Source organism: Apteryx mantelli, chromosome 4 (assembly GCF_036417845.1).
Source record: "Apteryx mantelli isolate bAptMan1 chromosome 4, bAptMan1.hap1, whole genome shotgun sequence".
In the NCBI taxonomy this organism is placed as follows: domain Eukaryota; kingdom Metazoa; phylum Chordata; class Aves; order Apterygiformes; family Apterygidae; genus Apteryx; species Apteryx mantelli.
The window spans coordinates 70,979,685-71,006,227 of NC_089981.1; the positions used below are offsets into that span (position 1 = coordinate 70,979,685).

The 26,543-nt window shown below is 36.8% G+C and overlaps 2 protein-coding genes across 4 annotated transcripts in view; one reads left to right on the forward strand and one right to left on the reverse strand.

Moving 5' to 3' along the window:
* EFCAB11 (EF-hand calcium binding domain 11) overlaps window positions 1-13,405 on the reverse strand; it is a 69,991-nt gene extending 56,586 nt beyond the window's left edge. Inside the window, 4 exon segments of the mRNA XM_067295612.1 lie at window positions 5,438-5,528; window positions 6,936-7,039; window positions 9,276-9,319; window positions 13,316-13,405. Coding sequence (XP_067151713.1) covers window positions 5,438-5,528; window positions 6,936-7,039; window positions 9,276-9,319; window positions 13,316-13,342 — 266 coding nt within the window. The 5' untranslated portion in view covers window positions 13,343-13,405.
* A 1,538-nt stretch (window positions 13,406-14,943) lies between these two features.
* The window catches only part of TDP1 (tyrosyl-DNA phosphodiesterase 1), a 55,021-nt gene continuing 43,421 nt past the window's right edge, over window positions 14,944-26,543 (forward strand). For 2 of the 3 annotated variants that reach the window (XM_067296920.1, XM_067296921.1), the window contains exons 1-7: window positions 14,944-15,015; window positions 15,851-16,401; window positions 18,091-18,134; window positions 18,843-18,898; window positions 20,068-20,164; window positions 21,900-21,934; window positions 24,372-24,464. In XM_067296920.1, coding sequence (XP_067153021.1) covers window positions 15,855-16,401; window positions 18,091-18,134; window positions 18,843-18,898; window positions 20,068-20,164; window positions 21,900-21,934; window positions 24,372-24,464 — 872 coding nt within the window. In that variant the 5' untranslated portion in view covers window positions 14,944-15,015; window positions 15,851-15,854. Of the gene's footprint in view, window positions 15,016-15,300; window positions 15,392-15,850; window positions 16,402-18,090; window positions 18,135-18,842; window positions 18,899-20,067; window positions 20,165-21,899; window positions 21,935-24,371; window positions 24,465-26,543 lie in introns of those variants that run through there. The other variant, XM_013940652.2, reaches the window with a different exon arrangement.

Below are 26,543 nucleotides of genomic sequence, written 5' to 3' on the forward strand. Positions count from 1 at the left end.
CGGAGCTGGAATGACATTGTACTGTGTACGATGTTCCCATGGCAACTAGCCATAGGAAGATGAATGTTTCATATTCACTGTGCTCTGCAGTACATGTCTATAAATCAAACTTGCATAAAAGAGCCTAAGATGTCTTCTGTGGGGTGGCTCTCCAAACCAGGTTATTTTCTTGTTACTAGATAATTATATGAAAAAAAAAATGAAACAATTAGATCATTTTTAGTATGGAAAGAACTAATATATACAAAAGTACTAAAATACATCTAGTGTGTGATCCTATCAATCTAAGAATATAGCAGCATAACATGCAGATCATGAATGCCTTCTTTTCTTCCTTAAGATCTGATGTAGGCTTGCTAGCTTTAAAAACTGTATGAGACTTATCTGTCCACTTTTGTTTTTTAAGGCATTTTTCATCATTTGTTAGTTCATTCACATGTGATTGGTTTTCAGTTTATTTCTGTTACCACTTCCATTATTCTAGTCTAAGGATTTAACATACAAATATCTATCTTTCTATAGAAATGATACAGCTAAGACAAATATTTTCTTAGCAGCAGTAATTAATAATATTGTGTAATTCCATTTAGATGACACATTCATATTCACAACGGAACAAAATATTACTTGATATTTTTTCTTCAAGAATTTGAATCCCACTTTAAAAAACATGTTCATTTACAGAGAACAAGAAATTACAAATCCTTATTGCGAAGGATATGTCACATTCCATATCTATGTTCCCAAATGCAGAACAACAGCCTTATTATAAAGAAATTCTTTTGTATGGTATCCATTTAAAAAAGCCACACCAAGAAAGAGCATATCATCAAACCATTTACCATACTAAGTACTTCTGCAATTTCTGTGTCGGGCATGAGTTGGGTTTTTATGGTACAGTGGCATTTTAATCAGATGCACACCAGATACACGATAAGCATTTGAGCATTTTGTTCAATATAACTGCAATATTAGCTCAGAAACACTAAAAAGTTACAATACTGTAAATATAAAATCAGCCAGGATTATGGTCAGTTAATACAATCAAATCTAAATTGAAAACACTTGCATTTTGGAAAACTTTAGCAACAACTAACTATGCAGGATACTACTAATGTCTGTAAGAAAACAATACATCAGGAGAAACATCATCTACATTAAATATTATTTTAACAGTATGAGATGAAAATGTATTTGCACTGGTCCTATTTTCATGGCATAAAATACAGAAAAAAACTGCCCACTTACCATACTAAGAAAAACTGCTAAATCAGGTATCTTTTCTTTCATAAAACAGAGCATTTAACACCACCCCAAACCAAAGTCCCTATTACTAATTCAAATTAATTCAATACATCTTTATACATTTGTAAAAGAATATACAGTATTAAAGTGAAGCAGAGATAGCAACTGTACGTTTTGTAGCCCTGTATTCCAATAAACACAATATAGCTATTGCTTGTAACAGGCCACAAGCTTTGTACTGAGTTTGCAAGGCCTGAGGCTTGTCAGACTTGGTTTGTCTGAGCTTGCTTCACTGGTCTGGAGCTTTTTACTTGGTTTAGCTGTAACAGCAGTTCTTCTAAAGACCAGGTGGCTATGCCTAATTTGTTTTGCTTATTTTTATACAATGCAAACAGTTTTATATAGATAGGAGCAATAAGAATTTGTTCTATGCAAAATGAAATATTTATGACTTCAAGATAATGACTTAGTGTAGAGAAATACAGGCCTAGTATGATAACAGGGGCCTTGAGAAGTAGAGAGAGAGTGCATATAGGGTAGAGGAGTACAGGCATGGGATGATAAGATATAGGCACAGGCTAACACTTGCAGACCAAGGCCATAAACAACTCACCAATGGTCAGTTAAAGAATTGCAGCTCTGGGAATTGGACAAAGCTAGTTTTAGGAATATCAAAGAGAACAAAGTATCTAACATATTACATACATGCCATATATAGTAAATTTGGATGTACGTGGATCCTAGCATGAGAAAGATGAAATCATCAATATGAACATCATACTCCTCCTCTTAAAAGACTCGGGATAGTGGCAATTCACCATACTCTGCCCCTGAGATTGAAGCTGTCAACTTCAGGACCCAGAGGTGCAATGGAAGGAAGACTGAGAATAACACCAGAAAAAGGGGTAGATACTAGGAAGTGTGTGCATAACAAATTTAACTGTATTATTACTGAGACCTTTTTTGTAATATTGTATTGTTTTCTTTTTCTTTCTTTTTCTGCAATAATTAGATTTGGACTAATAATATTTTTTTGATTAGACTGTTGATATTTCAGTTTTACTAGCAATAAATTCTTGAGTTTACATATCAGTGTGTCTTCTCTGTAGTCATAACAAGATTTTTTGCATAACAGTTGTTGTACAAGTAGGTTAGAAAAATATTCCTTACTCTTTACCCGGCTTCTTACTATATTATATTAAACATTTTAAGTCTATTTTAGCATTAATAAAATATATGAATGGTAAATAAAAGAATTTCATTTTAAAGTCTCAAGTTTGGTAAAATCGATGCAAAGTGTATGGATGCCTCATTAAGAGCATTTTGCACACCTACAAATGAAGTAATTACATATCCAAAACCTGTACTATTCTAACCTTGGCATAGGACTCTTGGATTTTGCTTGTATATGTATTACGTGAGATATTCAGAGCTCAAGGGTTGCAAGTGGATTTGAATATTTTATCCTGAATATTAAATTTACAGTAGGACCTTACTTTCATACAAATTATAAGCAAATGAAAGTAGGTAACTCGTGGTCAGATGGAAGAGATGACTTTGAAAAGTGATTCATTCAAAAGTATTTTAGAGTTTGGCATGTATTAGTATCTCAAATTACAATTATGTAAGTTTTAAATATTTAGGGTGAATCTACTGAAAGTTAAACGATTTCAGCAGGGTCCTTCATTCTTAATGCATATCAATTACTGATGTTCTCCCCTCCTTGAGTTTTGCACAGTGCAAATACCTTTATTTTCATTTTTATGTCAAAGAATACATTGAGAATTATGCTCAGTAGCAGAAAATAATTTCTTACTCTATATGGTAAATACAGAAGTTAGAATTAAGTACGTGCTTTTAACTTTTTTTTCCTCTTTCCTTCTCTTTCCTTTCCCTTAAACCTGTGTAGTGCTAACCAAAGGTTTAGCATTGGCTGTAACATTTTACTTTTTTTAAAGTATAATAAAATAATATATCCAACAGTTCAATACAAAGCTATCAAAAATTAAAGGAGCCCACCAGTACCAGTACATGAAGTGGTTTGGAGATAGCATCTCCATTAAACTGAAAATTTTATAAATAAACAGAAGAAGTTATTCATATGACAATTTCATAAAGCTCTGAAATATAGCTATTAAGCTTTTTCTTGTCTCAATAATGTGTCACTATTTTTTACCTAAGATTTGGAGAGCCTTTTTGAATTGAGTTTCCCAGTCCTCCCTGCTGATTGTACTATGGCTCACATCACAGAGTGATCTCTGAGTATGCAAACTGCATTCCTTGCAGAGGAAATTAAACTGAAAGATGTGCTCCAGGCACGCACCCAAAGCACTCCAACTCCTAGTGGGCATTCAGTCTATCCACCAGATTCAAATTAGTCCAAGTAATCCCTTCAGTGAATGCTGCATAGACGTTGGGTCCTCAGCATAAACTTTCTGCTCTATAGACTTGACCAGTACATGTTGTATTAATTGCTAATGTAGACATAGGTTTTGAGAACTCTTTTCCAATATGAAGCTAAGGCTAAATTTATTTGATAATTCTTAAAATAAGAAAAATAATAAAGCAATATATTAAAAACACAAAATAAAACAACATGAACAGCAATTGCGTATGCTTTCCTGACCTAAAAAGCATTAACTAATCTCAGGACAGAAAAACTGAACATTAGGCCCTTCATAAAAGTTCTTAAAATAAAATGCTTTAAAAGGGTAGTGCCTCAAGCTATTCTGCTTACATTTACGTTTCCGGACAATGTACCCCAAAATGATAGCAAAATCGCTTGGAGATCATAAGAAAAATATATTACACAACTTTTCAAACCTGTGGAGGGCATAAACACCAGCATTTCTCTTCTCTTTTCGAATAATATGAGTTGTAGAATTTTACTCTTTTTGTAATACAGTGTGCACTGTAAACTGTGTTTACGTTTATCAAAATCTTTACACCTCACTTTAGTCTGATAACATGATTATTAAGTATCACTTTATAGACTTTGCTGCAACAAGCTCCCTTGCTTTCAAAAGTCCTAAAACAACCTTCTTAAAATAATTACTTTCCTCAAAATGTATTACATCTTTAGTGCAAAAAGACAAGAGGATCATCTAAGACATTAGTCAGTCTACACTTTGATTTTGTTATCCCACGTTAGTGGCCTAAAAGATGCACATACCTATTCCTGTTCTGCTATAATGCTTAAATATGCACTGTACTGTGACATATACAAGAAAGAAAACCTTCCCAAAGCTCCCCAAAAACCCAAGCACACAAAACCAACACCACATCATTACAGGTCATCTTCACCTAATCTGTAGTATATCAATAAAGTTCAGACCAGATACTGCCTGTAATCTCAGTTTCATATTATATGATGCCACACGACTCTTTTGTTGTTATTACTGAGTAACATGAAGGTGCTTATTAATATATAGCCTATAAAATCAGAAAATTATTCAGTCGTCAGTAAACAATTTCCCAGCCTTGAAGCTGAACACATAGATTGTTTATATGAGTTCAAATGGAGGTTAACATCCCTCACACAATTGTATTCTTGAAAATTGCATGAAAACTAACATCTTTTAAAGATGGTGCTCAAACAGCTGTCTGATGTCTTGCCTGCAATAGTGAGGGAATTCTTTCAATGACCAAGTTGCTTTCAGACAAGTCATTTACATCACCAAAAGAAAGTTTAATACCTTTCAAGGCAGTGTTTGAAACAGTGTCCACTTGCAACTGCAGAGTAAGATCAAATTTTTTACAATCTACAAATTACTCCTTCAAATTTTACCCTTTCAATCCTGAGCCAAATTTAGCTTATAGGAAATCTCACCACTACTGTCTATTACAATAAGCATTACAGTTGTATCTCTGAATTTTTCAAGAGATAGCTCTTAAATGCTGATTTCTTGACTACATCAGGAAAATGTGAAAGTAAATAATTTTAGGCTTCTCAAGAAACAGTGCAGGCTGTTCTGTATTTGGTAATATTTATTGAATTTTGCAATATATATTCAAGATGCTGGGCATATTCCTTTTCTTGGATTTTATGTAAAGCATATAAGGACATTGACACAGTAATGTGCTGAAGCTTGTGTCTTTTGTTGCATGATAGAATCTAATCATTTCAATTAACTGAAATATACACAACAAAAAGACTGCTATCTAACAACAAGGAACTTTCTGTCAATCTTACCTGAAGGCTTCAACTACGATTCTTTCAAATAATTTTGGAGAAATGGAATTGAAGGCTTTCTTGAAGTCTTCCAAAGTCAAAAATCCTCTGTCTTTTAAATCAAGATTAGAAAAGAAAAAAATAATATAAATGGTTTCTTTAAAAACTGACTACTTAATACAATTATGTTTATTTGCTATCTAATCAATTCACATTTCTGATATGCTTATACACGCTTTAAAGTTACTGTACTTGCAAAATATTTTAGGAAACGGCTATATTAAAAGGGGGGGGTGGATGAAGGATCTAAGAAGGACTTTATACTAGCAATTCCTTTGTGCCATTGTGAACTCTGTTCAAAAGTACTGTGCCTACAACATCTACAACTCTCATATTTAAAAGCTTTAGTTTTAAAAATGGTGATACTGAATAGAAAATTTTACACATGTGAAACTTTCAAAATATAGACTCTACAATATGTAAAATTGTGTTCCAAATCTATCATTTTTACTGAGATCTTTGTTAGCTACTCTGAGCACTGTTTCAAAAAACTTCCTTTCATAACGTATTTTTCCTTCTGATTAATCCTGCTGCAAACTTAAGCTCCTAAATACGTTACATCAGAATGATATCAACTGATCACTTTATCTATCAATTCATTTCCAGATCCAACTGAAAAATAAAGCACCTCAAAAAGGGCTATCACATCTTGCGTGCAACAGACAGCAAGACAAACAAAAGCACTTACAGCACTTGAAATGGTTAAGTTCCTTGAAATAACTCACTGAAAAGATAACACTTAAAAAGTTATTTTTGGTTTATGGCAAAAAACTGCAATGGATGCTTATCTGATCATCCCAATATCTGATCTGCCATGTGTTGCACTTCACTTTCTGTGGGCCATAGACCTATTTCATGTCAGGGAAAAACACAGAAAGGATCATCTGAATGGTGCATGTCCATTGGCTCAGAGGCTCTTGATGTAGTTCTCCTTTTTTCATTTTGAAAGAGAGATCCTCTTTGCTGTCTAGCAGGAATGAAAAAGAATCACCCCATCTATTTCTCACCGAGAACTAAAGAAAATCCTTGTTGCTTTGGTTTCCCTTCCTTGGTCTATCATGATGGGTAAAAAGATCTATAGCTGTCACCAGGGACAGAAATCTGCAGAGTATGTGGCCTAAATTAATGAGAGGAGATAGCTGAGTATGAATAACAGAAATAATGAGAGGTGGTAACAGCAAATAGGTATGGCGAATGGCTAGAAATTTGTTTTAATAGCTGGAGGAGCTAACAGCACAACGGACAGCCCAAAACTGCTGTCCAGAACCCTGCAGCTTACTGACCCTGACTTTGCTAATAGAAATATCATCAAGGTCTTTGTTACTCTCCTACTTTGTTACTTCACTTTGCAGCAACTGGGACACTCTTTAACCTCATTTTATTTCCTTTAAGTATTCTATTTATTTGTTTCAGATTTAAATTAATACTCAAAATATTGAGCAGAGGAGAAAAAAGTTACCTTGCATGTCAAAAGCTGTGAATATGTGCCTTGTTTCACTATCGAAGAGCTGCACAGCCTTCTTTGTGCTCATGAGATTTAAAAACTTTTCAAGTAATATACCTAGAAAATGGAAAATATAAATAAATCTCTCTGCAAAAAAAAGCTCATTTATTTTTTCTCCTTAAAAATATGCATAACTGTGGTCAAATAACTATGAATAATTTTAATTTTATAAATAAACACAGAAATAAAAATGGAAGATCACAGAAACCTTTCAATATCTTTTAAACTTGAGTATAATGCTTCTGTTTACTTTTACTTCTTGCTAGCTGCCATCTCATCTTTCTTTAGACTGGAGAGGAACATGAACTTTCCTAAGTCAATAGCACTTGCATGTCATGGATAAAGACACACAGGATACTGCATAAACAACATATCTAGCATCATTCCCAGCAGTGAGTGAAGGCTCCAAGATGCTCTATAGCCTCAGATACAGTTTCCTAATAAAACTGATTGGTAAAACTGGGTTAGTTATTTCTCTTGTGTACTGTATGAAACTCTTCATATGTACATTTATCTCATCTTTTTAATGAACTGAAAATGAAAGAACTTGAAATACAAACACAGTTTGTAAGTTCTGTCCTAATTGACCATTTGGTTCTTCTAAAAACAAAGCAAAATGCAAAAATTAAGAAAGAAAAACCTGCTCCCAAAACTTCAGGCCTCCCCATGAAATGTGCAAAAATCTTGATATAAAAATTTCTGAAGATAGAAACTTTTTGGCAAAAATAAATGTAACTTTAGTTCAAAATTTAAACAGACTCTAATATTTTTCCTTATGTCTTTCTAATATGTGCTTTATGCTCATTTTAAACAATTTAATATTCTTTGGAAGGCAATGTGACTGTATCCTGTAGGAATTTTTCTTTATCAAATAACATAATTTGCATTTCTCTTTCTTTTGATTTATTCATATTCTGTTCTTTTTGCAGTGGTTCAAAAGCACAGCTCCTTCAGCTCCACCTGCTGTCTCAATTCAAATCTTAAAATGCAAGCTTACGGATTTCCAGTGTTTCTTTCCTTATTTCTTCTTGAAAAAAATCACATATTAAGAACTGTTACACTCTCAGTTTCCAGAATTACAAAGACATGCTGATTTCAACTGCTAGGCTCTGTACACGCACAATTTCTTTAATAACAGAGGTTGCTTAAACATACTGAACTTGCCTGCATGAACAGCTTTCCATTCAATTGGATAACTATGGAAGAGAAACCATAAAAAGCAATACAAGCTTTCCATCCATTTATTTTTCTCTTTCAGAGTAACATATGAGCCTAGAAAATTATAGTATACCATTTTCCTTTTCTAGAGTGACTCCTGTAATACAGTGCCGCCTCTTCATTGATCTTTGAGAGTTGGTGATTTATGTGCTACTAGTACAGACTGTAAAGCCATCTAAACACACAAAAAGATAATCTTAAAAAAAAAATCAAACCAATTAGACAGTAACAAATCCATAAGATAACTTTATATGTTAGTTCACTATTTTTAGATCAGATATTCATATGTGGTTGCTCTCTTGAAAAAATCCAAGTAAAGTGCTCAGTCTGTATTTTTGCCTAAATGAAAGATTTACAAGTAAGGGTGTGGTTTAATGAATTTTTTTTGGCATCAGTGCTAGAAAAAACAGACCCAGCCTTCACAGCACCCTTCAACTGTATCAACAGAAATGTTTGTGAAGTCATGTGGCAAAGAGGATCAGGGAACTTACTGTTAAAAATAACCAAATTTTTGCCACATTATTTTTTTACATGAATCAGTTCTACAATATGATTTGCCACATGGCCCCATAAACAGATGTACTGGTACAATTGAGAGGGCAGCACAAGGACAGGAAAAAACAAGCAGAACTGTATAAATGGAAGGGTTGTCGCAGAAAGAAATGTTTATTGAACTGTGTTGTAAGACTCCAGTATTCATCCAGCTAAGCAGTGGAACAGTATCAAAAAACTGATAAACCTTTTTTAATTACTTAACAACTTGAACACTGGAAATTACTAATTACTTCTCTGTATCATCACCACTAATTATATAATGTTGCTATTAAGAAACGCCACTTTGAGGAGCAAGAATAAGTTCAAAAGTGAATTCCAAACTAAACTAAACACAAAACCATTATAAGTATTCCAAAACTAAATGAAATCATATGATCCTCTTTCATAGCCTTGGGTATCTCATTTATCAGTAATCTATACCAGGTTCTTCAAAACTCTTTAGCGTCTAAGCTATTGATTTATTAAAATTATGAATGAAAAAGGAGTTGAAATCATTGACAGCTCCATGCTTGTGTATTATCTGAATTTTCTCATTGCACAGAAGACATTACTGAATCCACTTGCACCTGGAACAGAGGAAACATACCACGGGTTTTTTTTTTGTTTTTTTTTCCAGAAGTGATCAATTTGAACTCCTACATGATTTCCATTTTGTATTAATAGTCTGTGACTTAACTAAATTTTGATATCATAATATTACATGTTATATTGCAAAATCATCCGTGGCATTTAAGAAAGAAAAGATTTTATTTTAATTTTACAAAAACTCTTCCATGCCAAGTAAATTAGATATATCAGAGGTCCTAACAAAATCCTAATCAGGAGCCCAATCTTAAACTCAGTATGCTTAAACAAATATGGTTAACTTTACACAGATTGGAGCCCAATTGCACAAAAAAAAGATAATATGCAAAATTATTTTTTTGAGAATCAGCATCCAAATTTGTGACTTCCTTGAAACAAAGAAAGAAGTTTCTGTTTCAATAGTCAGATTGGAAACAAAGTATTTCCTGAAAACTAGTTTGATCAAAATTCATATGGTAAAACTGTGTAAAACAGTAGTTTTTTTTAAAAGAGATAGAGATTAAAAAAATGGAAAATGAAACAATAAAATGTTTGCATCATCCAATTTCTCCTACAACCAACCTGAAACCAGTCCATTCCTGTTTGAAGTTATGTACTACGTAGCTCCTTTACCGTCCTTCATTAGGATCTTAACTCACATTTTTTTCTGATAGGAACATGGGAGTGACACTTACATGTTGATTAGTGTGTTACTGACATTCACTAACATTTTTGTGCAAAGAAAAAAAAGCTAAATGAGGTGAGGAAAACAAAATTGTAATTTTCAGAACTGAATTAGTAGCTAACCAAGAGATTACTAGAAAAGGTCTTTGACCAATTTATTAAACAGAATGGGAGTGTATGTCCAAGAAAGCACAGAGGTTCACCTAGGGCTATATTTATAGTGCTTTTTAGCATGACTGAGTACACGCTCCTGAGCCCAAACTCTTGCATCTATGCTGTTAGAATACAAGACCACACATACTTGTAGCACTGAGACAAGTGACGTGGGAGGAGATGACACGTTAGCAGCTCTTAGTGCAAATCTAAGCATACCCTTTTCTGGAGGATGGACCAGCCAAACATGCTGTGACCAGTTAGCCTAACACCACAAAATCTATTTGGCCTGCAGCACTTTTCACATAGACTGTGGTGGCCAGACAAATAGACTAGGGAGTCCTTTTCAGACGGCTTTAGTAAGGTATGCCAGAAGAGCAGCTGGAATTTATAAGCAACTCTGAGCTCAGGGTGCCCTTCTGTACTGTGGATGCCAAGCCGCTGGCATCTCATTCAGCAGCAGATGCCAAGCTACCAGTGTCCTGATATGAACACACGGAGCTGGGTCAGGGAAAACGCTGGACATGCTTTTTGGCCTGGCACAGTGTAGCTTTCTAAGTACAGTGTAGACAGTGCTTTTGTTTAGATCTAAATGTTGCACTGAGTATTCAGAGTGAAACTTTGGCTGGGACAATGACATGAAAACATCTGAATGAGATGACTTTCGAGGTATTTTTGATAGAGTTTACATCAGCCAACAGATTTTTCTACCTTAAACTACTATTCCTGCAGTACCCTTTTTGTTTGAAACACTTAAGATCTGAATGTGCATTTAGCAAGCTGAATGGTTATTGATATATAAGAGTATTTTAGATCAGTTCTAATACTTTGGGCGCAAAGGGAACCATAGAATCAAACTTTTAGAAGAAAAATATATTATCTCCCACTAACATGATCCCACAGTGCTGTTAGTTTCCAGAAATGATGACTTGTATGTGCTGATAAATGTATTGGATGTACATACAGTATCAGTCCAAAAATCAGGTTTATCTCTTTCCATTTTCATGCTTTCCTAGTTACCTGTCTCAGAAGGCTTAGTTTTAAACAGTAGCAAGTTCCGAACTGCTAAGAATAACCATATGAAAATAGTATTTTATAAAAAATGAGAATAGAATTTTGTTAAATTTCATCAAATGATTTTGAAAAAGCAAGTGGAGTAGGATGTGATTCAAATTCTTAGTTTGCATTTCTTCCAGTAAAGAGTTTTTTGGTGACATCTTGTGGGAAAAGTTAGTATTACTTTTTATTTAAAGAAGAAACAAAAACCTGAGCTATAAAAATGACATATCTTCAATTTACTAAAAACGCAGGTAATGCTAAGCAACTGCCACTTCTACTAACAAATATATGTTAGTGTGTACTGTGGTTTAGGAAACACTTTTGCCTTAACTTAATTAGTACCATATACACACCATTTCCTATTTCTTGGAAAAGCTCCTCAAAGCGCTATGTCAGGACTGGTTTTAGTGACTTCTGAAGAAATACAAGTGCTGTTACTATAGTCTTTGATTTTAGTCATTTTGACAACAAAGTAAAATTGACATTAAAATACTTAAGAGCTGGATACTATCAATCAAAACTTAACTCCTGCATTTGGTTCCTATCCGGTGCATGGAGAAAGTTATGTTTCTCAGAACTGGATTAAAACCACCAAAATGTTGAAGAAAACACTTGCAAGGCCTAACCAATAGTGAAACACAAAAGATGTGGATGTGTCATACCCCACAGTTAATACACATTAATCAAAGCTGCAAAGAAAAGTGTCTGTCAATCCAGTGCACTCTCAGTATTTCACAGTGAGTAGTCAGTCATTGGAGAAAGTAACAGTTCCTGGAATTGGGACCACTTAAGGAGCTAGCAAAACCACAAGAACACAGAATTGCTCTGGGAACCAATATCATTAATTAGTTTTTGTGCAGCTGCACAGACAGAATGGTCTACAGCCAGGTGGTCACAGCCCTGCCTTGAGAGACAGCAGGTGTGACTTGGCACCTTTTCAGGAAGAAATATCTAAACTTGAATCCCCTTGCCTCCAGGGAGTCCTTCACTTTTATGCTCTTCCCAAGCAGGAGACATCAGTGGCTTACACACAGAACTAGGTCTCGTGTGAATGCTGTAAGCATGCTTTAAGAGCTCCTACTGGAAGAAAAATTCAGAGAATTTAAACAGAACAAGCTAATTCTCAGATACTGACTACACACGGGTATAAGCCAGATAGACTAATACAGTTCAGAGCCTGTCTGGGAACCAAGCTTTAACATGTAGGCATATTAATATCAAAAGCAAGGCTTGCATATAGTTTAGGGTGCAGTTTAGGATGAGGTCTGCCATTCAGTGCAGTATCTAGGGTGAAGGGAAGCTGAGCATTTTCATGTTCAAAATTCAGCAGTTAACACACAATTTAGAAGCTTAAATTATTTTTAGGTCTGGCCCTAACTCATTTGGAAAAAGTTTACCCACAGCTAAAATACATCAGAGATGACTATTTTTACACTTCAGTAAAAGTGTTTTTTGCACTTTAACATTTAACTGATGTGTTCTTTATGCTCTTTTTGAGATCACTTACACTACTACAGTAGAAACATAGTTTACAAAACTGCATTGAGCCACATGATTTATCCTTTATCTTCCTGTGAGTATGCAACACATGGTTTCTTTCAATAAACCTTTCTTTTCTTAATGTCTTCATACAGCTATTGATTTATATTTTCATGACTGAAAAAGCCCAACATTCACTTAAAACCAAAAATATCTATGCTTTTATGAATATGCATTTGTTATTATGACATGCAGTAGTTTCTTGCCAAATGGTACCTCAAAGTAAACAGAGTGCATCACTAGTAAGAAAAAATAATTTGGATCTCATCTCCAGCTTTACAATAAGCTCAGTATATCAATTATTTCATACCTGCACAGTGCATCCTTCTGCTAATCACAGTCTAGAGCAATAACTTCTCAGCAGGAAAGGTAGTGGTTTGATTGTTTTCTTTTGAAATAAATGCTCCCAGATAACAAAATTTCTTTAAGAATCTACAAGTATTTCTGTTTAACAAACCTAGTGTAGTTCACTCCAATCAGTACAGACCAGTCTGTAAAGAGTGTTCTCAATGAGTCATCCACATATGCTGAATCTTCAGAACATAAATGATAAAAATATATACCTTTGAGGGTTTGTAACCAAACAACATTACTAAGGCAACTTTAAAGTCCTCTCTGCTTAAATAGCCTTTGTTATCTTCATCACATGCTTCAAAAACCTATAAAAAATATTTACATTAAAAAACAAATCTGATTTGAAATACAAATTTTTACTTAGAATATTAGTTAAGGGAAAAATAAAACAGATATTTACAGAATGAGCTATGCTATTTAAAACAAGCTACAGAAGATTAGTCCTATTTCAGTCAGACACCTTGTCTTAGACCAGCTGAAACTACTATGATTAGTCCATTTAATTTTAGATTTTTGATAAGTTACAATATAATTTATTCTATTTCTGTGTTTTATGCACTTAACAAAGGATGCCTTCTGTGTATATACTCTGTACCAGTATACCTGGTACAGAATTCTAGAAACCAAATGACACTACATTTTGTTTCTACCAGATCTTAATTTTTTTTTCTTGAAAGATGCCTGGCATATTTAGTTCTCACTCTACAGACAGGAAAAGCCAGCAAATTTTCTCAGCTATTTTTAGAAGAAAATAAACTTTCCACACTCTAGATCTGAATAAGAGATTAAGCACATAATATACAGAAATACCTAATTCTCATAAGAGGCTTTCAGCCTCAAAAGAGCTTCAGCAAGCACTGAAAAACCATTAAATGTTTTCACATTTATCTTGCAGCATCGAAGAGTGTATCTGTAAAGTTGTTTCAGGAAGAAGCATTACATGCAATATTATATGAGAACCCTGCAGAAAAGTACTAAGGAAATTACATGAACAAGTTTCATTAAGATGTTGCTAGGTGTAGCTTGCTGATTTTATTACACTCTGCTACGAGACACTTGCATTATTTGTTAACTGCAGCCACAAGCAGGTAATAAATTGAAATAATGAGACTCAAATGCTGACAGTTCACTTTGTTAGCTAGAGCCAGCTTTGATGTAGTCTGTGCTCCTACTTAGATTAATTTTACACCTGTTTTCCTCTCACTCCCTTCTTGAGTTTGTCATGCAGTTAACTCGTTAGCAGGGCGCTTCAGACACAGTAATTAACACTGAGCTGAAGGAATGATTATGCAAATGCTACACCTGCCGTAAACTAACATTAGGGTCAAATAAAGAGTTACTGGATTAATTCCGATCCCCAGGACGTGACTGTTTTGCTTTAACGCCTCTCGGTGCCCCCTGCCCCTTTGAGGGGACGGAAAAGCTCTTCGGGAGCCACCGGCGGAACGGGGGGGCCCAGCAGGACCCCGCCGCGGAAGGCGAAGGCCCCCTCAGAGCCCGGCGGCGGGCGCCCTCCGCGCCACAGCCCACCAGGGAGCGGCGCGCGGGCAGGGCCCCGCGGCCGCCAGGCCCCGCGCACCCGGAGCCGGCGGGGAGGCGAGAAGGGGCCCAGCCCGGCGGTGCCCGTCACGCACCCGCGCGTGGCAGCGGGCCCCGCGCGCTGCCTAGCAACCCGCAGGGCCGCCATCGGCTCCCGTCCGGCAACCGCAGCGCCGGCGCCTATTGGCTGAGACTTGAAGCGCGCCATCGGCTAGGAGGGGGTGGGGCGGGGCAGCTCGGGTGGAGCCGGGCCGCGGCCTCCTCTTAGCTTGGGGCCGCGCGGGCGCTAGGGCCCGGGGGAAGCCGCCGCCCTCCCGGAACGGGAAGGGGCGGGCGCTGGCTGCCAGCGGCGTGCTGTACAGCGGCTGAGGTGAGCGGCGCGGCTCGCGCGGGGGCTCGCGGGGTGCCTGCGCGCGCGCGCGCAGGTGGGTGGTTACGGGGGATGTCGCGGCCCGGCTGGGGGGGCGGGAGCGGCCGTTGGGGCTCCTAGTGCCGCGGCCTCGCGCCCCTCCGCCCTGGGGCGGGCGGGCTGGTGGCTCCCGCGCTCTCCGCTGGCCCCGCCCCTGGCGGGCGCCGCTGGGCCTGGCGCGGTGGCGGCGCGGCCGGGGGCGGCGGGGGCAGGCCGGTCCCGCAGGGGCAGCTGGGAGCGGGGGGCCTCGGGCCGGAACCGACTGGGTTATTGCAGGCCGCGGAGCAATTTCGTTTCTAAATCGAGCTCGCTTGCCCGTGGTCTTTCTTTCGATACGGTAACTTTAGCTTCTCGCTGTGGGTGGAGCGTTAATAAACTGCTGCAGCTGTGTTTCCCTTCTTGCTTCTGTGTTTCTACAATGTAGTGTTCTGGGCTTAGTAGTTAAACTTAGTATATCGAATATTTATGTGATGAAGGTCATTCTTTTTATTTTTTAAGTGCTTTTGTGCATGTTCTCCTATCCCAACTAGTCTGGAGCGTGCAGATTTGCACACTAAATGCTTCTTCTGGGATGGTCACTTCCATTATCAGCGTTTCTTCATCACCAGGGTGCAGAAACAAATAAGCTTTGTATGCTATGAGATATCTCCTTGTCAGAAATCTGAAGATCCTGTCAAATAAGAAAATCATAAAAGTTGTAGGGATGAGTGAAAGGATGCTAGGAAGGAAAATGGCCTGAAGCACAGCAATCATGGTACAATTTCGTGGTTTTTTTGTGTTTTCTTCCTCCCTCCAGGAACATGCTTCAAGAAGGAGCACATGGAAAATGGACGGTATCTAGCAGTGACGAAAGTACTGAAGAAAATTCTGATAATGAGAAACCATCTACATCTTCGTTATTGCATGCTGCATGTGGTAGAGCAAGTGGGCCACAGTATCCGTGCTCTGAGGCTAGGAAAGCTGCTCACAAGAGAAAGGCCTCTCCCTTGAAGTTCAGTGATAAAAGTTTTCCTGCAGAAACACGTCTGGCAGAGAAACAGAGACCTAGCCAAGAAGGCTTGGGTTGGTGTCTTTCTAGTAGTGATGAAGAGCCTGAAGATCAGGAAAAGCAAGCACACAAAGAAACAGTGAAAGAAGAGAAGAACGATGCACCCAAAGAGCATCCTCTGAATTTTCACAAAGATAATGAACTCTCAGAGAATCAGAAGGCAGAGGAGTGTTGTGAAGCACCCAGTGAAGCCCAAGATACCTGGGATCTGTTGAATGGAGGGAACCCTTTCAGATTTTTCCTCACTAAAGTCAGAGGAATCAAGCAGAATTATAATTCTGGAGCCCTACACATAAAAGGTGAACAAGTGAGTTGTACAGAAATGAACTTTTGGGAGGCTTGTGGGCAAGAAAATGCCCTTTTTTTTTTTTTTTAATGCATTTATTCCTTGGTGTAACTGAGGCTTCAACTTCTAAATGTGCAAGTTGTAAGAATTGGTTCTGTTATCTTCACCTTTTTCTTTTAAAAGTATATTTTATGGCATAAACCTGTTGATATTGATTTTCTTAACTTCTGAGTTATGCTGCACAAACTTACTGTTCACTTATCCAAGGCAGATATATGATGCTTATTGCTGCTCTCAACATGAGTTCATTTGGGGAAGTGCACTTCCCTTTGTCATCTTAAAGGGATGCTTTTCTTGGGTGCCTGACCACCCTCCCACGTTGGTGGTTTGCACTTGTCTGTGCTGCTGATTGGTTTGGACCTAGTAATTTACTGTTACTTTATACTGTACAAGGTCTGTGCGAGAACTTTCTAGAGTTCTGCTGCTGGAATTTGTGGTCCCTCTTCAGTGCAATAGGAAGTGAAGTCTTCAGTGTACAACAGCAATGTTTCAAGAATACTTTGTAACTGAAGTTAGTCGTAGCTCATCTGAAGGGGGGAAAAGCTCTGCCCACCTATAAACATCCACACTTTCAGAAAAGAAATCTCATGCATCACAAGACAGAATCAAAAACAAGCATTAGTAGAGGATTTGTGCACAGAAATTTAGTGAAATGGAGTATAAATTTCTGTAGTGTTGTGAGAACAAACGATTGAAGACCCATGCAGTTAGTTGTGACTCTTTCTCTACCTGATATGCTTCCTATGAGCTTTTGTTATTGAGGACAACCTGTGTCAGAGGCATCAGTTGCATTGTGCTGTATGCCTTTGCCTACCCTGTGATTGCATTGTGGCTTTTGAGCTTTCCTCCCTTCTTAGGAGTACTTATCTTGCTAGGTGATCCTTTCAGCTTGGGGAGAGGCTGGGTTTTGTAACTGGCCAAACTAGATTTTTGTAGAGAAAGGGCATAAAATACGGTGTCTATGCTGGAACATATATGCAGAATGTATTTTTAAGAAGCTGTTGCTCTTCAGTTACCGACGTTTTAAGTTCTTGAGTTAGTTAGTGTTTTGTGTTCCCAACAATAAAATAGACTAAGGATATGCATCGTCCTTTATCAATTTGCTGTGTGTCCCTCCTCATTTTAGTTACGGTTTGAGTTACTATCTGCCCTCAGCCTGTGTTGATCAGCAAGTTCTTGGACAAAACTGTGGGCACTTCACCTTTCCACCTCAAAATGGGGGGGAAGAAAAACATGGGGAAAAGGGGAAGATTGGGGGCTTCTGTCTGTACAGCCTCTAACAGATAAGCATTAACTATATTCTCATTGCTTCTACCCCCCACTCTTCCTTAAGCAATCTCTCTAAGGGAAAGAGTAGTTTGTCCATTTCTCTGTATGCTATTGGTCTCTCTTCCTAATGAGTTTTTAACTTGATTTTTCTACTTTGAGAGGGGTTACTCTTTTTAGGACCATAAGACCTGAATTGCTTCACAGCAGCATCAGTGACTTGAATATTCAAACCATTAGATTTAATCGTGAATGTGTCTATTCCACCAAGCCTGTGAACAGTGCAGCACTTGTGTTATAGTAGTTGTCAAACTGTTCAAGATGTGAAATGTTTACTTTTTTTAATAACTCTGTTGTGCTTTAATATTTTTGATAGATATTTTGTCTCCTCTTTTTGGGACTCTCCTGTCTTCTGCTCAGGTGAGTTTCCTTTTTGCTGAATCAATTTCACTTCCTAATGTAACTCTGACCTCAAGCCTGCTATTCCATGTTTTTGTCATGTACCTGATAACTAGCTTCTGTTAAAATACAGTTAGGGTCCCCACTGTTTTCAACTATGTAACAGCTTACTGAAGTATAAAAAGGAAATCATCCCATGTCCTGCCCTGAATTAGGGCAGATATTATTAGACTGCTTTCTTTTCCCTGTTTTCTGGGAATGGGCAACTGAAAAATGCATATTTGTGTGCATGTAGGTGATGGTGGAAATGAGTAGTATACAGTGCAATCTAGGATGATATTTTTGTTATTGCATGGCAGCTCTAGCTATCATCCGCAGTACAAACACAGAGCAAGAAATGGTTCTTGCAGCAAAGCTTTTACATTATGCATACGTGACTCCTTTGTCTGCCTGTCAAACTATGAATTAGTTTGACTATGAAATATTTAGTATTGAATAATTTAAATTCATCCTTCAATTATTAAAAGAAACATTAAAGAAAGCATGTGAAGTTCAAAAATATACCTATTTTTAAAACATGCTATTTGCAGTTTAGTAATACTTGTTCATATGTTATAAGAAGTATTGATCAATACCTTTGTGTAGGAAATGTTTTTAGCTGTAGTCATTGCTTTGACAAACTCTGCTTTTTCTTTTTAATGAGTCTGTTTTCTTTTTCTTATGTGCAAGTTTAATTACTGTATAGATGTGGAATGGCTTGTAAGACAGTATCCACAAGAATTCAGGTATGTTTATTTACATAGATGAAGTGATACAGTTTCCGACTCGTACATTTCTTGCAAGTTTTATAATCAAGTGATAAACATTTGTTTGCACTTGCAAATTATTTTTCCGGATTGTGTATGTGTAGGCTCTTGGTTTTCCTTGTACACTTTTTCTACAGTTTTAGCTCGCCATCGATTTCTTGCATCTTTTTGAGGCAGTGTTAGCTGCTCAGAGTTCAGTATGGTTGGTTTCTGATTTTATTAATTAACTTCTAGAAGGCCCCATCATGGGCCAAAACAGCAATGTGCTAGAGGATATTAAAGACAGAACAGCAAGTTTTTAGGCTGTATAGTTTACAGAGCTAAGAGCAAAATAATGCAAGAGAGAGGAGGGAATATAGGAAGAGCACAAGAAAAATGCGTGAAAATGATCAGGATGATATGGAGCGGTTTGAGTTGCTGGGGGTTGTCATGATAGCAGTTTTTTCATGTTTCTTTGACGCTCCATTCTGATAATTGCAACTCTACCATACATGAAGGAAACTTTTATTATAACTGAGTTTCTTTTGGGTTGGTGTGGGGTTTTTTGTGTGGTGTGTGAGGGGTTTTTTTGTTTTTTTTGTTTGTTTGGGTTTTTTTTTCATTTTACTAAAAGTGCAGTAGACTGAGTATTAGGAAGTGAACCTGAAACTATCACAAGAATAAACCTTGCCCTCTCCTTTCCCTCTCCTCTCCCCATTTCCTCCATAACAAATCAATAATTAAATTGACTTACAGGCCAACACTGTCTATATCAATACTTGTAAGTGATTATCTGTCTGTTTCCAGATAAAACTTCTGGTAAGGAACACTTGTCTGTGTATTACTAGCTTTTATTTCCGTGTTGGATTTTTCTCCACACACTTCCTGTTTTTCTTTTCCGTCAACGTTTTCTAGCATCTTCATCTTAGAGGTCTGTATCCCAGTAGCTGTTTGTTTGTTGTTGTTGTTGTTGTTTTTTGTTTTTTGTTTTTTTTTGAGATAGCTAATAAGCCATACAGATTCTAAGTTAATAAGCCGTACAGACTCTAGTGCCATCATCCTGCTGGGCCATTGGATTTAGGAGCCAGAAGTCATAGCTGTGTGGGAGAGTGGTTTGGACTAATGACTAATTCACTGGATGTTTTAAAAATAATCTCCTTTTATTTAAGGAAGAAGCCATTATTGATAGTTCATGGTGAAAAGAGAGAATCCAAAGCTGAACTGCTCGCACAAGCGCGCCCTTATGAGAACATTAGCTTTTGTCAGGTAATTAACTTTTGCATCATCTTTCAGTTGAAATTAAGCAATCTGTGTGCTCCAAACCTTGTTATGGACAAAAAGAAGAGTATTTTATACGTGTTATATGGGAAGTCCAAAAAACTTACTGTTATACTTTAAGCAGGATACTTCCCAGGACTATAGGAACAGATTAACTGTGTTCCTGGTCTTTTATGATTACTGTAGGCTGTCACCCACAAAAAGTTTGCACAGAATAGCTACCCACAGAAATGCTGTAGGGCTTGTAGAAGAGCTGCCTACCTTCTCCACAAATTTATTACACTCAAATTCTTTTTGTGGATGAAAAGAAGCCGTGTTTATATACAAAGCGAAAAATTTTATTATTGTTGTTGTTAGTGTAATTGTAATCTTCAGGCTCGTCAAAGTTGTTATTAGATTGGATATGTGTTACAAGAAAGTACTGTTGGAGCGAATTTCAACAATACAGTTGAAATCACTATGCATGCACTTGCTAGCGTCTGCCATTTTCCCTGTTACACTCGCTCTTTTGCTGTCACTGAGTCTTAAGGTAACTGGCTCCAGCATGGAGGAGGGAAGTGTTAATGGCAAGGTGCCCATGCTCCGGGGTTTTATTGGGAGAAGTATGTCCTCAGTGCTGAGGATTTCTTCTTCCTTTTTGGGAGAAGCTTGATGCTGAAGTTTTCTTCCTCCTCAGCAAACTGGTGACACTGAACTCCCCAGGAATAATCATATTGGTGCAAAACTTAGTGAGTTCCCAAGGCCAGGATTTTTGGGCTGCATTATGCTATACTAATCAGGTGTTTGCACTAAGTTGTGGACTAACAACAATGCTTTGATTTGACTGTTAAGATTTTGGTTGCACTAACAGTAAATTCATGTTTTTGTATGTAAGGTATTTCTTTTTCATGCATAACAAGAATTTAAGTGTAATTATCTCCCATATGATAGCCTTGTCTGTCAGTGTAGTTAATAGTCGGATCATAACGTTGTGGGGAAGGTGATATTGGTGATGGGTTTCTTACTCAGCTATACTGCTTCGGAGTCTTCTAGTAGTCTGTGTGCGTTCCATTATTTCAGTATCCTAAAATGAAACTTTAATGTTTTCATCTTATATGCCCCCCCAATATTAACTAGGCACAATGTTGGAGCCATCTCTGTATGAAATTACTTAACAGCATCTGTAACTCGTGTCTGATAAAAGCTATCAAGTTTAATTACATTATCGTGGTTATGACCATCCCATATATGAAGCTGAAGTACTTTTTTTTTCTAAAGGGAAGGCTTTTAAATGGTCTGAAAGTATTTCATCCTTTTTCTAGAAATTGTTGCAAATACCGATTTTAATAAGAGGAAAGCACTGAATAGAAAAAGGCAGTTCTGTCTCTGGTTCCTCTGGTTCTTTTCTTTGCAGTGTTGGCCATTGTCAGCTCTTACAAGCAGCTTATAAGTTTCAGAAGACTGACTGTTTCTGAAAATATTGCTGGCAAGAGACTAGAAAGTCTGTTGTAGCAGTTGCAGCAGCAAAAAAGTTGCATTGCAAGTTAAAGTATAACTTTTGGCAATTGAAAAGTATATTTAAAGATAATAAGAGAAAAAAGTTGTATATGGTTCATGATCTCTCCACTAGAGAGCAGTGAAATGAAACAAAATGAACATAGAGCACCTTCCTCCCATTAACATTGTTACATGTAAAAATGCACAATAGAAATTTCTAATGATGATCAACTCTTTCATTTTATAGGCTAAACTGGATATTGCATTTGGAACTCACCATACGTAAGTAACTGTTGTGAAGCAGAAAGCTACGCCTCTAAAGATGACCATAGAGTTGGTGTGTGCAATTACCATGTTTGGAGTAGTAACTAGCGTCTAATGCCTTAATTTATAGGACAGGAAGCTAGATTGTTACTGTCTGAAGACATGATTAGGAAGGAAAGGTCTACTATGCATTGAGGTCAAACCTAAAAGTAGTATTGTCTTTTTGTATTCTACATGCATCTGTTTCATGTATCTGCAAGTTGTTTTAAGACCATAAAACTGGATTTTATAGAAATTGCTGGGTCTTAAAGACAAATTTCTTTCATTATTTTCTATCTATTGATTATAGAATTATTCTAGTTTAAGGAAACAAATCAGCTATTAACTACATGGGAGATGTGCAAGTTAGATAACTGGAATCAGTGAACTGCAGATACTGGTTGTCAGTAACTCATACCAAAACGATATGCAGACTTTATTAGTCACTGACAGATTGGACAGAACACTGATTTGCTGCTCTGTTTTTGCAGTTAATATGGAAAATCTGGAAACAGTAGCTGCATTTTTAATTATTTTCAAAGAAAAGCTTGAATTGGATATCACAGAAGTGCCGTGAAGGGAATTTTGTAGCTTGTAAGCTACAGACAAGGAGAGATGTAATCTTTTGTTTCATACAGCAAAAGTCTTTGGTTTCAAGGCACTCAAATTTTCCTATCAATTAATCTTTTTCTATAAGCCTTTATAAAAGGTGACATTAAATTAAAACATAGATCTGAAATGCTCATTTAAGGCACTCTTCTATTTATGGTAGAATGCATAGTGACCTTATCTTCACCTGTTTGGAGAAGAATACATGCAAATGGGGGAGGGGGGGAGAAATCAACATTTTTAACAATGAATCTGGCTTCTCTACCAGTCCCTTCATGTAAGTGAGGGATACTGAGGGTATTAAGGTTGATTTGTTAGATTGATCATTTTTAAAGCTTCAGCTTGCTTTCTTTTAAGTAGTGTAAGCACCAGCTGTCTTATTCTCCATATGCTCCATTTTAAATTTCTTCTTCCGCCCCAGTATTTGAGGTTAATAAGTGACAGTGATGGGGTTTTGGGTAGTGTACCTCTGAATGCATATTCTAGTGTAGATGGAACACAGCAAGTGGGGACACAGCAGAACAGTAAATCAGGTGCACTGGAACATGCATTCAGAGGTAGAGTACCCAAAACAACCCCTTTAAATGCTGGAAGTCCTTTATATTTAACATTTTTAAACCTTTAGCAATTTAAAGAAGGTAGGTAACAGAACACGTTTGTTCCAAGAGAAACTTAACAGATTTTTACCACATAAATATAAATATTTAAACTTTATTCATGTTGCATGATGTAAAACTTAATTACATGCCAGCAATTTTGAGGAAGTGGTATTTTGGTCAGTGTTATCACTTTTATATACCTTAATCTTAATGTATTATTTTGCTGTAAAATTCTTGCTTTGCTGTCAACTCAGTCTGTGCTTGAAACAAGTCAAAATAGCTTCCAGATTTGTTTTGATTATAGTTAGAGGCATTGCATATTACTTTTCAGTAAGAACAGAAAATTTGTCTCTTTTCAGTGCAAGGTACTTAAATCCTAGTTTGCTAAATTCTAACATTAAAAACAGATTTCTGAGTAAGTCATTGCCTGAATTTGAGCCTGATGTTTGCTTAGTATTGATCTTGCCATGAGACAGCAATGAAAATAGGAATATTTTTCCTTATGACTTTAATTCTTGATCATTGGTTTCTCTGGCAACTGTGCTCTTTCCTCAAGGTCATGTATATGTTGTCTTGACACAACTGTAAAAACTTGTATATGGAAACTTAGTCGCTTATGTTAAAATATACATTTCAGTATATGTATATATTTTTTTCTGGAACTCAATTACTAGTTTTAAAACTCCTTTGTCCTGTAGCTCAAGTTTAGACTTAGGGATAACTCATATGAATACCTCTTCACCACCCTAAGAGCTATCTAGGTACCTTTTCTGTTTTAAAGTTGTTAGTTTGAGAGAAGAACTAGATTTTAATAAATTCAACTATAAGCAAATACCTTTTGGTATACCTTAATTTCTTTTTTAACAAACAACAAAAGAATGAGTCTATTTGAAACGTAGAAAGTGTTCTGCAAGTATTCATTGTCGCTCTTGGAAGTCAGTAGCATGAGATGTTAAGAGGTAACCTGAAATAGATTGTATGATGCCACTACTAAACATGTATGTGCGTATTCTGATGACTGCCATGTGAGTTTGGAATAGTATGCACATAAATTGAAGTCTAATTGTTTGTGCTATGCAGAACTGAACAAATGATATGAAAGGAATTCTCTTAATAGAGCATTGTAATGGATTATTAATTCATTTGTTTTAAGTATCCTGAGAGTAGAAAATAAAGTATAATATATATATACACACACTATTTTTAAGGAAAATGATGTTACTGTTATATGAAGAAGGTCTTCGAGTTGTGATACATACATCTAATCTTATTGCTGAAGATTGGCACCAGAAAACTCAGGGGTAAGCAAAAATCTCTTAAACTACTAGTAGGGAAACGAGATTTGTTAAGTAGTTAGCCCATGCGTTGTTCTGGGTTATATACGTTGATCTGAAAGATAGGTGTAAGTAATGATAGATCTGTTTTTTTCATTTGCCTTGTGGTGAACAACAGAGATTTGATAAGAGAATGTATAGATGGTGTATGGTACAGTTTTTTTTTTTTTTACTAAGTATATTGACTGTGCTGTACTAAATCAGAAGCTGGACTTAATTTTTTGAATTGTCAGCAGAATTGATTATCTGCATTTGAAGAGCTGGATTATGCTAGTTATGTTTTATCAGATAAATGGGAAAAGTATTTGAAATAAGAACTTGCTTGGTTTGAATTGCAAAAAATAACTGTTTTTAACATTCTCAGCATTTGATATTAACCATTTTTAGATCTAGCTCATGTTATGTGTAAGTGACCTTTTTGGAGGACTAGGTGTCTCAACTTTCAAAATTGTGCTGACCTACATTAGATGCCTAGATGCTAACCTGCATATATAGCTGTAATACAGCCAAGCTAAAACCTGAGGTGGGCTAATATTTTTCTGAACTGTGCATGGAACAAACTCAGTATGGAAATAACTGAGGAAAAAAATGATAAAACCTGTGAAGCTGCTTCTACTTTGAAAAATGACTTGTTGAAAACTTATCTTTAAATACTGTGACTTATCTCAGTGACACTTTCTAATCTGTTTTAAATCTGTGTGGGTTTTTTTACTGCACTAGGCATGCAACTCTTTCTGTCATTAAGCACCCAAATATGTTTGAAAATCAGGCTTTAAATAAGCATTAATGAGAATTTAAAAATCATTAAAGCAGGTTAGAGACTTAATTTTCATTATTTTGGTGGGAATTAAACAAATTGGGCACAGATACTGTTTTCTAAGGCTTGTGATGTGTCTGTTGGGATCTCAGGGTGTTAAAACAATTAGAAAAATATAATTTGGGCCTGACTGTCTTCACTGGAAAATAATAAGCATTTGGAATGTATCAACATTAATTGGCATGATGAGATAATAAGCATGTGGAGATCCTTCTTGCGCTTGCAACTGCGCAAAGACCTGTTACAAATCTATGCAAGCAGGCAATAAGGACTTCTCCCCCGAGAGCTCTGAGTGTGTGTGGAGATGCAGGACACAACAGTAACAGAAATTCTCCAATGACTGATACAGATTAGGGGAATACCTGTGTATTTAATGACATGACTGTTTTGAGGAATCAAAGATGTCTGTCTGGAAAATGAAATGCCTACAGCAGACACTTGTAAGCTTTCTTTGCTTGTTACTATCACTGGCAACAAAAATTCTTAGCTCTGTGCCAGGCTCTACGTTGTTTTGAAGTGGCACATGTATTGCTAGTGTTACATGAGCCACAGCTTCAGGGTTAGGGGTTTCTCTTACAGATTCAGTTTTGAAACCCAGCTATTTTTTTAGCTTGAATAAACAGCTGTTCAGCAAAGTCGACTGAGGTTAGTTCTAATAATATAATAAAAACATAATATATAACAGCTAAAGCCTTAGCACTCCTTTTTTTTGTTAGGTGCTGTACAAATAGATTACAGGGTCTAAAGAACTGAATGTCATGGAGAAGAATGATGATAGATTGCTCTAATTTCAAATAAAAAACTAGGTTTCATGAAATGGGACTGTCAGAAGATATATTCAAGATAAACAGAGGGAATTTTTCTCTGTGAAGTATGCAGTTGATCTGTGAACTCCTTGCAAAAGGGTGTTCTGGATGCTAAAAGGATTCAAAGGGTATGGGGGCAAGGTCCACTGAGGGTTGCAAAATAGGTGGAAACTTCCTGAGTTGGGGTAGTTGCTCAGCTGAGAACAGCTGGAGTCTGGGAGAGTCCTAGGAGGAAGTATTGTGTGTGTTCACCTTACTTCAATACTTGGGCATCTGCTTACTGTCACTGCTGGAGACAGGATACAAGGTACTGCTAGTACAAGGATACAAAATGGGCCTTTTCATTTATCCGGTGCTGCAAGTCTTGTGTTCTTAAGATAGTGCTGTGCGGCAAAAAACTACACCTAGAAAGGTGATAGCTGT